Source organism: Channa argus, chromosome 17 (genome assembly GCF_033026475.1).
Source record: "Channa argus isolate prfri chromosome 17, Channa argus male v1.0, whole genome shotgun sequence".
Classification (NCBI taxonomy): domain Eukaryota; kingdom Metazoa; phylum Chordata; class Actinopteri; order Anabantiformes; family Channidae; genus Channa; species Channa argus.
This window is the reverse complement of record NC_090213.1, coordinates 10,610,918-10,623,485: the sequence shown is the minus strand read 5'-3', so window position 1 is coordinate 10,623,485 and position 12,568 is coordinate 10,610,918. Positions and strand designations below refer to the sequence as shown.

At 37.4% G+C, this 12,568-nt stretch overlaps 1 protein-coding gene across 8 annotated transcripts in view; it reads left to right on the top strand.

Moving 5' to 3' along the window:
- Window positions 1-12,568, top strand: part of fig4a (FIG4 phosphoinositide 5-phosphatase a) — a 43,658-nt gene continuing 31,090 nt past the window's right edge. For 3 of the 8 annotated variants that reach the window (XM_067481971.1, XM_067481970.1, XM_067481976.1), the window contains exons 1-10: window positions 3-171; window positions 295-430; window positions 2,038-2,136; window positions 3,291-3,414; window positions 6,251-6,407; window positions 6,894-6,944; window positions 7,503-7,666; window positions 8,598-8,726; window positions 10,330-10,430; window positions 11,471-11,633. In XM_067481971.1, coding sequence (XP_067338072.1) covers window positions 368-430; window positions 2,038-2,136; window positions 3,291-3,414; window positions 6,251-6,407; window positions 6,894-6,944; window positions 7,503-7,666; window positions 8,598-8,726; window positions 10,330-10,430; window positions 11,471-11,633 — 1,051 coding nt within the window. In that variant the 5' untranslated portion in view covers window positions 3-171; window positions 295-367. Of the gene's footprint in view, window positions 172-294; window positions 431-2,037; window positions 2,137-3,290; window positions 3,415-6,250; window positions 6,408-6,893; window positions 6,945-7,502; window positions 7,667-8,597; window positions 8,727-10,329; window positions 10,431-11,470; window positions 11,634-12,568 lie in introns of all 8 variants that reach the window. The other 5 variants (XM_067481973.1, XM_067481972.1, XM_067481974.1 and 2 more) reach the window with 4 other exon arrangements.

Sequence of the window (12,568 nt, the reverse complement as noted above, 5' to 3'; positions counted from 1 at the left end):
TGCCCGCTATGCTAGCCGTCAGTGCTCGGGCAGACAACAACAGGCAGTAGACATATTTTCGTTATTAAAAACGTTTAACGTAACGTCAGTTGTTTTGACTGCTAGAGAAGATGTATATTATAAACAGTGGGCATCGTTTCTGGTCAGTGCAGCTAACTAGCTAAATTAAAGGTGAGTAACGTTAGCTAGGAAATGCTATGGTTCAAAATAAGACAGTTTAAGTAATAGGGTTAATTAACAACCTGCCTTATCAGGGTTAAGTAATTGTTTTGCGTATATTTTTGCATCCTGCAGCCCCACGGTTGTCTCATCTGAGCTGTGAAGATTTGAATACAGAAGAATATAGAAGAATACAGAAATAATAAAAATGCCCCAGTCTGCGGCTGTCATCAGTGGGATCCAGAAGATGGTTCTGTATGAAACTAGAGCTGTAAGTGTGATTCTTCTTTTTAAAAAAAAACAAAAATTTATTTTTTGGTTATTGTCATTATCTGACCATAACACCCGAAACCTCCAGTGAGTCTGTACATACACTGGACAGGGTGTAAGTAGCCAACAAAATGACTGTTGTTTTCCTAACACAGTTAAAGCTTTGTAGGACTGCTTTTTGGGGTTTTACTAAAAGTGCATTGAACCGTGTACTGATGTGACACTTCTTTGAACCAAAAAGAGCGGACTCTACTTTAGCAGCAACAACTTTGAATGCATAGGGTTCTTAGTCTCACTTTGAATCTACAAACTGCAGCTAGGAACTAACCAGCAGAACCAGTTGTGATGGAAGTGTCACTTTAGGGGCACAGTGAAACTTCAATTTTGTCAAGACACAATATCAGAACACATTTCTTGCAGTTGGTCTGAGTATTTAAACCTCTGATATTCAAGCCCATCTCTTTAATGGGATCATCAGATATCAAAATCATCCATTACTGCTGCAGAAATGTGGGATTTTGTGATTTGTTTTCTAGTTATGAATGAAGACGTAATCTATGATTTCTTTACATTAGAAAATTCTAAAATTGAACCAAAGATTGCTGAAGAAAGATGGGGAACTATGATTTCTAGTATTTGTCAGCAAACACTAGATGGCAGCAAATGCGTGTCTGATTATTAGCTACTCCTCATATACCTCCGTGTGTGTGTGTGTGTGTGTGTGTGTGTGTGTGTGTGTGTGTGTGTGTGTGTGTCTTTTTGGCTTATCCTGTGAGTTCAGGGTGGCTACAGTGGATAATTTGTGCGCGTTTGCATTTGGCACAGTTTTTATATCCAGTGCCCTTTCTGATGCAAACCTCCCCAATTTCTACCTGGCTTGGGACCGGCACTGCACGACTGGGGATGGGGGTTGGCTGTTTGGGGTTCAGTGTCTTGCACAGAGACACTTAGACATGTGGTTAAGAAGAACATGCCACTCTACCAACTGAGCCACTGATCTACTTTAATTTAATATGGCCAAGGAAACCCAAATCACAATTGTTTTGACAGTGATACAGTTTTGACAGTGAAACAGTGTTGTTAACACTGTTTTTTTGTTTTTAAAAATTACATCAGTATTGAAATAAAGAATGCTGTTACAGCACAATTAGTCACAAACATTTAGAATATACGGCAAGAAGACATTTGTCACCTGTCAGCTCATTCTACTCAACCATGGACCAAGAGCTCACTAGGATACTAGGAAGTGTGAAACAGGACAAATCGACTGTAATGGTTTCCGAATGTACTGATACACGGTGTTCCAATTTAGGCTTCTTAGCTGTCTTCCCACCTAGAATGTCAAAAATAATGACTTGAAAGACCAATACATGCAAGAGAGACAAATTTTAACAATAAGCAACGTAAGCTTGTGGTTTTGCCTATATGTACACTGCACTGTAAGGAAAAAAACGCCTGAAGCAAGTAAGACTTAAACACTGGGACTGTACTGTAGAAAACCAACTTGTAATAACAGAACATCTACGTAGCTGACTTTGCAAACATCACTAAACTGTACCGAATGGATTATAACTTACAGTGCAGTCCTAATTTTATTTTTCTTTGCAGAGGTATTTTTTGGTGGGTAGCAATCAGGCCCAGACTAAACATAGAGTGTTGAAGATTGACCGCACCGAACCCAAAGACCTTGTGATAATTGATGATAAGGTAAGCAGTAGAGTTTCGACTAGGATTAATACAGTGTGAATATATATGCTTATGTAATACAGTGCAGTGCGCCTGGGGGGAAACTGTACAATTACTCAGCTTATCCCAAGTGCGTTGTGGTTGACACCTCCTTTTCTGCGCCACTGCTCATTACCAGGATCTATGAGCTGAAAGTTGATTTGTTTGTTCGTGTTTTGGTAGATTATGATTATGATGTTTGTTATTATGAAGCATCCATAACAAAATATCCATCACCCCACCTGCTCATTCCTGAATAAATTAAGCTGCTCCTTGGTAAACCATGTTTATTTGATTGGCATAGTGTGATATAGTAGAATGTACAATACAGTATTTTATAAACAGTGTGGGAGCTTGAGAACGTGAAGAAGACTTGTAGTTGAGCAACCTTTAAAGCTGTAAACAGTCTGTAATTTTATTTTCACTCAGTTCATATAAGATATACTGTATGTTGGCTGCAATAAAAAATGAAAAGCCTTCACAAAGGTATGATTAGATTAATAAAGATTATACTGTAAATAATTAGAAAAGCAGCAAGTGTACACACAAAAATGTTATTGCCTATAACCGAGTCAGTAAAAGCTCCATCAGCCACAACAATAAATCCAAGTGGTCGTGTTAATGTTGTTGTCAGCATGGGCACGCTAACCGGTCTGTGGCCCTGCAGTCCTGCAAATGTCCTGTGTGTCTGACACCTGTTAACCGTGGCCAGTATTACATTTTCCCCCATGTGGACCCATCGACCACAACAGTAACACCATCAGGTGGAATTAATGTTGAGGTTTATCAGTTCGATAATGTGGATGTTCATATGACTACTTTGTCATATATGTTGTTGGTCTGTTTACACTGGAAAAACAATGTTTAGTGTTTTGTCATTACAACACTGCAAACAGAATTTGGAAAGCAGCGAATCTATTTTTAGCTTAATTGCTGGGGATCAGTCTAAACACTTGTCGAAAATTTGGCAACATCAAATTAACAAGGCCTGTTAGTTATTTATTTATTGTTGACTCATAATGTACTGTACCTATTAGTCAAAAACCTGTCATTTAAAGCTGCATATTTTAAGTAAAAATGACATACAGTACTCATGCCCTTTTTTTTTTCTCCTGATGATGTGTATTTGTCAATAGCATGTGTACAACCAGCAAGAGGTTCGTGAGTTGCTGGGCCGCCTGGACCTGGGCAACCGTACCAAAATTGCCCAAAAGGGTTCCTCTGGCTTTTCCAGGGCCGTCTCAGCCTTTGGCATTGTGGGTGAGTTCAGATCTCTCAGGATTCTTTCTCAGTGGCATAGCAACAACCTTTGTGGGGCACGATGATGGCAACATGTACCTCATTTCTAAAGAATTATTTCTACAGCTGTTGTTGTTGACCTGGTTTTACATTTATTTGCAGAAAATGGAAAACGATATTTAATAAAAGGAGCACCTGGGAGTATAATGCAATTTGCTACAATATAACCCTGCTACCACCTTTACTACTGAGGCAATATTGTTTGGGGGAGTTACACATCACTAATACTTGTATACAGTGTATATTGAAACTGTGATGTATTTTTTTAGTTTGTCTTCAGTTTAACTTTAAAGTAGACTGTTGTGTTGCCCATCATTTGGTCCAGGGGCAGTAAGCAATATAATAGGTAAAGTAATTTATTAATCTCCATACTGAGTACTAAATTATGTCATTTTATGTAATATTACTTTTTAAAAGATTTATAAGAAAAATGAATGCCTTACTCTGCGTGAGTCAGTTGGTAACATAACTTGCCAACACTGAATCCTAGTATTTAACCTTAAACAAATTAAACTTATTCTTCAATTTGCCAAATGTGATTAAAAACCTACAAATCATAACATATTTTTTTTTTCTGTTAATGTGTCAAAAACCACATTAAATACTCTCTGCTGCAGAGGAAACAAATTACATGTAATTAATTTAGTTTCTGTGAAATTGCAGACTTGAATTACAGTGTAACATGTTGTTCTTGATTCAGTTTGCACAATTATAAGGTTGAATAAATTACAATTTATAATATCTCTGTTCTGGCCTTTTGTTAACCCAAAACATGGAACACAGGTCCCCTTAATTTTCTCAGGTCAATAATTTCTTTGTCTGCTCCGTATATGAAAGCCTCGGTTTTGTTATGTGACAAGTCTGTAGAACTGATTACACGTGTAGCCAACCCTGTCCACAGCGTTTCCAGTGGTTGTGTGGAAATTAGTTGCTGTCGGAGTCATGTCACATTTGACATTTTGCGTTACACACATTCTGATATAGCCTGCACAAGTGGGTTTGAGTCCTGATAAACTTTCCTAGTAATTTCTTCATGACCAGTTCTTATTCATGCTAAATAATTTATGTCAGTGAAACGTACATTTCTAAAATAACAGCTTGTGAACCTGGTGAAAAATGCTGCCCCTCTTCTACAAAGATATTCCAATGCCAAACCATGTTAATGAGCCAGAATGAATTGAAATCAAACCCTGTCTGAAAAAAAAAAATGCCTTTACCCTAATAATAACTGCATTTATTGAACCCAGAATTTGGGTTACGGTCATGGAATGGTTATGGAGCAGTACCACCAGCAGGGACGTAGGGATGTTTACTGTGTCAGGGCCTGAGCAACTCGCCATAAATGAGGGGAGAAAAATTATGTAGCTAGACAATAATCCAAATGAGTTTATGGGAATGAATCAAATTTAGGTTTTGGAGTGGCCATGTGTATTTTGTGTTTACTCAGGTTGTGTTTTTATTTTAAATGTTATCATTTAGTATTGGGTACAGTGTATATACCAAAACTGAAAAAAGCATAAGGCCTTTTTGATCCTGACTCAACCTGAGTCTGAGGTTATTTATACTGACACAAATTTCTTTTCTTTTTAATCCATAATTTAAAATATTATAAATGATTTAATCTGTACATGATACGGTTGTCTCTTTGTTGATTTTAAAACTGGCTAGAGTTTTGTAACTTTAGTTTCGTGTGTGTGTGTGTGCATCCATCTCTATTTCTGACTAAGAAAGAACACAGTACTTGTTCATTAATATTAGCAAGGGTTTTTCTGTGCATAATTGCAAAGATCCGGATGTAATAGTATAATTTTAAGATTAAATTCTGCATCATCATTGAGGGTAGATGTATTGGTCACACTGACACAGACAGATTCTGACATCTGCGTAAATAAATTAGATTCTATTTTCTCTGATGCCCTAATGCCACCTTTGTTCACAAGCTGCTTTTTGACAAAGTCACTGTTTAACAAGGAAGAACAGATTGAATCAGCCTGGAAGGGAACAGTGTATCCCAAGTGCCCCTTTACGTGGCACCATTCTTGTTGCAGAGTACCATTATTTTAAGTATATTTTTATTCACCTTGATTTTGTCACTCTGACCTGTTTCTGGAAGTGAGGATCACACGGCATAGGAATTGTCAGTCAACAAGGCCACAGTTGACTTCATCATGTAAAAATGATGGACTTCTCATTTTAGCATGTTTCAGTGGAGGACATGCAGTCAGGCACATACTGTACACGAAGTTTGAAATTACAGAGGTTGAAATATTTCCTTCGTGGACTAGTGTTGAACCTTGTGCTAAAATTAAGTTTTGCAAATTGTTGTTTATGGATCGGCAGATTGACATTTGTAGCACTTTTATATATATACAACAAATATAACTTCATCATGTTAATTAGCCAGCTTACAGCATAGAGGTACGGGGTCATCTGTGAATAGTTTCCATGCACAACGGTTTCTCATTCAGTTGCAAAATTGCATCTGTGGCAGACTGTTCAGCTGAGTGCGTAAGTAATATAATGAAAGATGACACACAAACACTCATGATCCGCCACTGGAAATGGAGTTGTTTACTTGGTTATATTATCAGAGCTCTAGCTGATTTGCACACAGCAGAAATCTTGACCTACAAATTAACTTTTACTCGGAAGAGTAAGAATTTTTTTTTCTAAACTTCAGACTTGTCACAGGTTGTGTAATGGTGATGTGGGAAAAATGTTAATTGAACGAAAATTGCCTTTTATTAGTTTAGTTTATTCTGAAACCCTTCAAGTAAGTATTTTTATTTTTTTATAGGGTTTGTACGTTTCCTTGAGGGGTACTACATTGTGTTTATCACTAAACGCAGAAAGATGGCTGACATCGGGGGCCACTCCATCTACAAAATTGAAGACACGAGCATGATCTACATTCCTAATGACTCAGTGAGAGTTGCACACCCGGATGAAGCAAGGTATTGTTTTGTTTTCCCAGCTCTCCCCTTCCATTTATAGACTTTTTTTATACCACATATTCCACGTTGTACTTTCATGGGGTGTGTGTTTTCAAAATGAACACAATATCCCTGTCTGAACACGTGTAGGAAAAAATGTAATGTTATATTCCTGGGTGTCCTTGTCTGCGCACAAACAAACCTATTATTGTCTTCAAGGACATAGAATTTGATGTTTAGACAGAATTGAAGCTTTGATTCCTTGTCAGTGAAACTTTTCTCTTTTGTGTTGAAAATTCTTTTTATACTGGTGCAAGTAGCAACATGCCACATTTTCCTTACTATAAAAGGTATTTTATTCATCCTATAAGTATTTTTGTTCTAAATTTGTATGAGTTTTGGTCAATTTGATAAAACACATTAAAGTGGAATATTAAGTTTAAATATTGTTGTCAAGCTAAAACCTTTTTGAACGTGAGCTTTACTAACTGAGTTTTCCCCTTATAGATATGTGCGAATCTTTCAGAATGTGGACCTCTCCAGCAACTTCTACTTCAGGTAAAACAAATTCTCAGTTCAACTTCTGTTTTCCCATAGTGTTACATTGAATAGAGTGTAAAAGATCTGTCATATGTAAAAACCTTTTCTTTGCACACAGCTCTTCACTATGCATACTTTCAAGTTGATTGAAATTGCTTAATTAATTTTCCATTATTGAATTTGTTTTATCATATGTCATAAACTCACCCCAAGCCTTGCAATGTGCTATAATGTCCAGACTCCACATAGGACAAATATCTGAAATTTGAAACTGATAAATGTGCTCTGGGTTGTCACAAAGAGTCCATACACCGCCAGAAAATTTTATTGAATGCTTTGAATAATGGTGATTTATGACTTATATTTGTGACTTATGTGATTACATACTTTTATTGTATTTTATTTTAATCGCTTTAACAATGAAGGGAAATTAACCTTTGTTTTATTTTGCATATGCAACATTTTGTTGACAACTCAGTTATGTCTGCCATGCAATACACTTTCGGGTTGTACAGTAAAAAAAATTTTGTTGGGAAAAATCAAACATTGTTGTGTTTGTTTAAATAACCCCTGCAGCTACAGCTATGACCTGAGCCACTCACTGCAGTACAACCTGGCTTTACTACAGAGGCCTTATGACCTGTGGTCATCAGAAGCTTCATCTGCTGAGGAAGAGGTACACACAAGAAGCAAGCAGAATAGCTTTGACATCTTTGAAGATGAGGGTTTGCCTACACAAGGTGAGTAGAAGTTAATCAAAAGCCCTTTTATTCCTAATGATTGTTCCGCTGGCTGGAGAAGACCTCTGTCAGAGAAAATGGAGAGCACATGTAGGTAGGTTTTGGATGGATGAGATACAATGTAAGGTACAGGAGGAGAGAGTAGAAGCTGTAGTAGAGTCAACAGAGTGACTGGACTTTAGTTTTGGCCAGCGGTATTGTTGAAATTTTACTTATAGCTGACATGAAGGCTACAGGCTCAAATGCGTCATGTAACAATAAAATTGTTCAACAATTTGTGCAATCAAGTGTTGCCTGCTGTTAGATCTTTTGAGCTAACATAAGCAAGAAAGGGCATTACCTAGCTTTACTTGTTAATATTCTGTTTTGCAAGTCTTAAAAATGTAAAAAGCTGTCTTAAGAAATAATTAATTTTCAAGGTGTAATAATTTTCCATCTAAATCCATGTTTTAAAAAAATCAGATCGTTAGGTCAATGTTAAACATAAACGTACCTGTACTAGTGCTTTTGGTTGTTGTTTTTGATCTTCGTGGGACTAAGTCTCTTCACATAATAAATTAGAAATGCCATTGGCATAACTGATCTTTTTTGTTGGTATCAATGAACATAAAAACTGTAAAGTCATTAATAGATTTGCTGGAGTCAGAGGATCAGTTTTAGTCTGCTGCTGGTTTGCCTTATTAAAATGGTTCAAAATAGCTTGGGTGCCTTAACTGATGTTGTGTCATGTGGTTTTTAACAATGATTTAGGATTTATCTAAGTTACAGCAACTTCATACATATACTTCTAAATATATTGATTTTCCACAGCCTGCGTCATTTCACCTAATCTGGTGTTTTCCATTGGTTGCTTTCCGACTTATAGTTGAGATTGATTCCGCGTCTGTATAGTGATCCACAGGTTTTATGTGTTCCAATTCTTCCACCACAGTGGTTTTCGGCCTCCGGAACGAGCCGTACTACAAGTACGTGTGGAATGGAAGGCTGCTGGAGCGTGTGAAGGACATAGTGCACCATGACTGGCTCATGTATATAATCCATGGCTTTTGTGGCCAGTCAAGTATCCTTTGAGCACTGTTAAGTCAATTGTATTAAAGCTAAAGTAAACTCATAATTGTTGATTTACTATAATTCTATATGCTTTTATGTACACACATGCACAAGTCAGGGGTAACTTGACTCAGTATTTTCACAACGTGTGGGATGGGACTGGACAACCCACTGTAGCTCCTGAGCTGCCCAGAAAGCTGTGACATATGTGTATAAATACTTAAATAATATCATTTAAATGCCCATACCTAACATCTGTCATCCCTAGTGTGTGTGTGTGAACACTAGAAGACTGCTGTATCTCTCTGAATGTCATCATTTGTCGACACTCCCCCTCATCTCTCACCATCACCTGCTTAACTGTGCCTCCGTCAAAGCACGTGGATTACACTGGGAACAAGGGCGTGTGATTCACCAGCAAACTGCAAATGCAATTTGTGTTTGTTTTTAGGGCTCTAACAAAACAAGTATGATAGCAGTTAATCAATGCTTATCAGGTATATAAACACTGTCACTTGCATAATCTCCCCCATCTGTTATCTGCAGGGGAAAAAGCAGCAAAACTGTGCACAATCAGATGAGATATATGGCTTTTCTTTTTGGATGAAAGACAAATCTTGTGTTTTGTATGTGTATTTGAGTGGTACAGTTGGATTTGCTTTGACATTTTGACTAGACACAAACTGCATACCAGGGATTTATGTTGGGGGCAACATGAATAATTTCCTGGATTTCTGATAAGCTTTTGTAATATTGATGCATGGGTTTTAGCTGCAGAGGGGCTTTAAGCTTGACTGGAGCTGAATAAACAGTTTGATTTATTATGGTAAAAGTATGCCTTAGGTTACCTATAGATTCCAATCCATTTTCCATCAACCCCCTTTTACATAACTTTATAATAAGCAGCATAAACTTATTGGCCTTTTGTGTTTCAAAAAAGTAATATTTTATATTTTATTAGTGATTTTAAAAATAATATTTCAATGCAAGGTTTTGGGATGTTAACTTCACCTAATGCCTGTCTGCTTCACAAAAAAACAACAGGTAAATAAGCAAAGCTGCACTTTACACTGTCATCATTTATCAGGCATCTTGCTGCCACAGTGACATGGTGCGGGTGCATTGAGTTTAGACAATTGCTGGAAATGGTTTAGTCTTCAGTGTAGCTTGCTTGAGAGCATGAGAGGGCCAGTTGGTGCAACAAGAGAAGATGGGGGTAAGAGAGAAATAGAGACATTAGACATTATGGGTGAAACAAAAGTTATAAGGGACTCATCATTATTTAGTTTATTTCTATCATACATAAATACAGAATTTAAGATTCAAAACTGTTTTTATGTTTTGTGTTAACTCTACAGTAAAAAATAAAAGTGATGTTGAAATCACCAAAAAAATCCAATGGGGTTGGTCTTTTAGGTGGTTAATCTATTGAACTAATGTTTTAGAAGTAAAGCTTTTATTGGCTAATAGCATGTAATACAGTGCATATAATTGCAAAGATATTGTTAATAATATTAATACTCATTTAGTCATTTAGAAATTAGTTGTGTGTTTACAAACAAGGTATTTTGTAATGCCGTCATTGTGGTTCCTCCTTGACCTAGCAACTACAGAGCTGCTGATCTATGGCCGACCTGTTCACATCACCCTCATTGCTAGGCGCTCCAGCAAATTTGCCGGGACTCGCTTCCTCAAAAGAGGAGCCAACTGTGAGGTACAGCAGTTGCCAGGGAAACAGGAAAGAATAGATAGTGGAACTAGGGCTGAGGGCCACCGTGATGATTGAGATGACTCAGGTTCATCACTGAGGGTTAATTTGACCCGCTGCTTCTTTGAGTATGCACAAGTGCACTGTGTGGGTGTGGTGAAAGATGCAAGAAACTTTGTGTGATTTCCTGTTACACAAACAAAGTAACCTTTTTTATGCTAAATTATCCACTTTTAAATTATAGCTTATAGTTGTAACTTTTTTATTTTTATTATTTTTATTTTTTTTTTGTTTACAATATTTGTAAGAGCAGTAGTAATTCTTTTGTTAACAATGGCTGTGTTCCATTTAGTGTAGGTCAGTGAGCCAGCATACTCTGGACCCTGGAAGTAGTGACGCTAGATTGTGCCTATTATAATTATTATTGGCTACACCTGTGGTTTTCTTGCTCTGTCATATGAACACATTTTTACACAACAGGGTAAAAGTGATGAAAACATTGTAGAAGCTCTAGGTTTAAAGATCTTTCTTGACTTGGAAACAACAGCTGAAAAGCCAGTCTCACTGCAGCGAGCAGTCCGTAGCTGCTCTGGAGCTTTCACATGATTTTCAGCTCCTTAGTGTGTGTCAAGTTGCACGGAGCTGTAGAAATTTCCATTTTTTCTGAGCTCTTTTGATGATGTCCATATGTTGGAGACGCTCATGATAAAAATGTCTGGAACACTAAACAATTTAAATGGCTGTATCCCACTTTTATAGTCTGTATTTTCTTAGCCCTAGGTGGAATCTTGTCACATGATTTTCAGAAGATGCACATGATTGGAACCACCAAAGTCAACACAGATGGGAATTTCTTGAAGTACTCTAAAAAAAACAAACTGAGGAACATTTATAAGTCCATGACAGTTTAGCAAAATGCAACAACCAATGAAACATATATGCAATAAAAACAAAAGCTTCATGTGAGGCTATTAAATCCACCTTGTAACATTGTCTTTTGATCAACATTGTTTGGGTTTTTTTTTCTTTTTCTTTTTTTTTTCCAGGGGGATGTAGCCAATGAAGTGGAGACAGAGCAAATTGTCCATGATGCCTCAGTGATGTCTTTCACAGCGGGAAGCTATTCCTCATATGTCCAAGTGCGTGGTTCAGTCCCACTCTACTGGTCCCAGGACATTTCCACCATGATGCCAAAACCCCCTATACGATGTAAGACTACTGTTATCTAGCGGATGTCTGTTACTTTGTACATGAGCAGCCTCTGTCTGACATCAGAGTATTTTCTTCAGGATATCAAAGATCACCTGTTAAACTGTATGTTGACCCAAGACCTTTTCATGGCTTGGCTTTATAATGGAAGAGTGAGCTTGGCTTTATACCAGGACTGTTCTTCTCAACCACTGGTACAAAGATAGAAAAAGTAAAAAGGTAACAGGTGAAGGCAGGACACCCCCCCTCTTGGTTTTCATCTTTGTATCCCTCCATCTCATTATAAGCATGATAGAAACATAAAACCAGGGCCTGAGGCTGATGTCACTAGAGACTGCTGTGTGTGTGTGTGTGTGTGTTTCTGCGTGCATACACCTGAAGACATTGGTGCCTGCATGTGTACAATGCCTGTATTAAACCGTAATCTTTTCCCCTCAGTTTGCCCTTTAATTCATCCTTGGATGACATTTACATGAGTGAGAGAGAGATATCAAACGTGTCCCTAAGATCCCTCTTTGTATCAGCTTACCTCATCATCAGACCCCTACTTTGATCCTTAAAGACAGTCCTTATCTGACATTTCCCAAATGTTGCCCAGTTTACACCTTTTAATCGTGTGTGTGTGTGTGTCTGTGTGTGGTTTAGACAGTTTGAGTTTCCAAACAGATATCTAGACATTTTTGTAAGTACATTTATTTGTTTCTTGTCCAAAGTTTTGCTCGAAGGTTGATATCATTGACACTGCCTGTAGCTCAGACATACTGTATAGTCCACTGCTGATTCCCCACTTTCCCCAGCTTTTGACTACTTTTCAGTACTGTGAAACTGACATGTAGCCTTAATAATTCAAAACTCGTCAAAATCGCAGATTAGACAACTAATCAACCCAGGTTCAATGCAGTAGCTGCATTTACTGTGCTGCTTAAACTAGCATC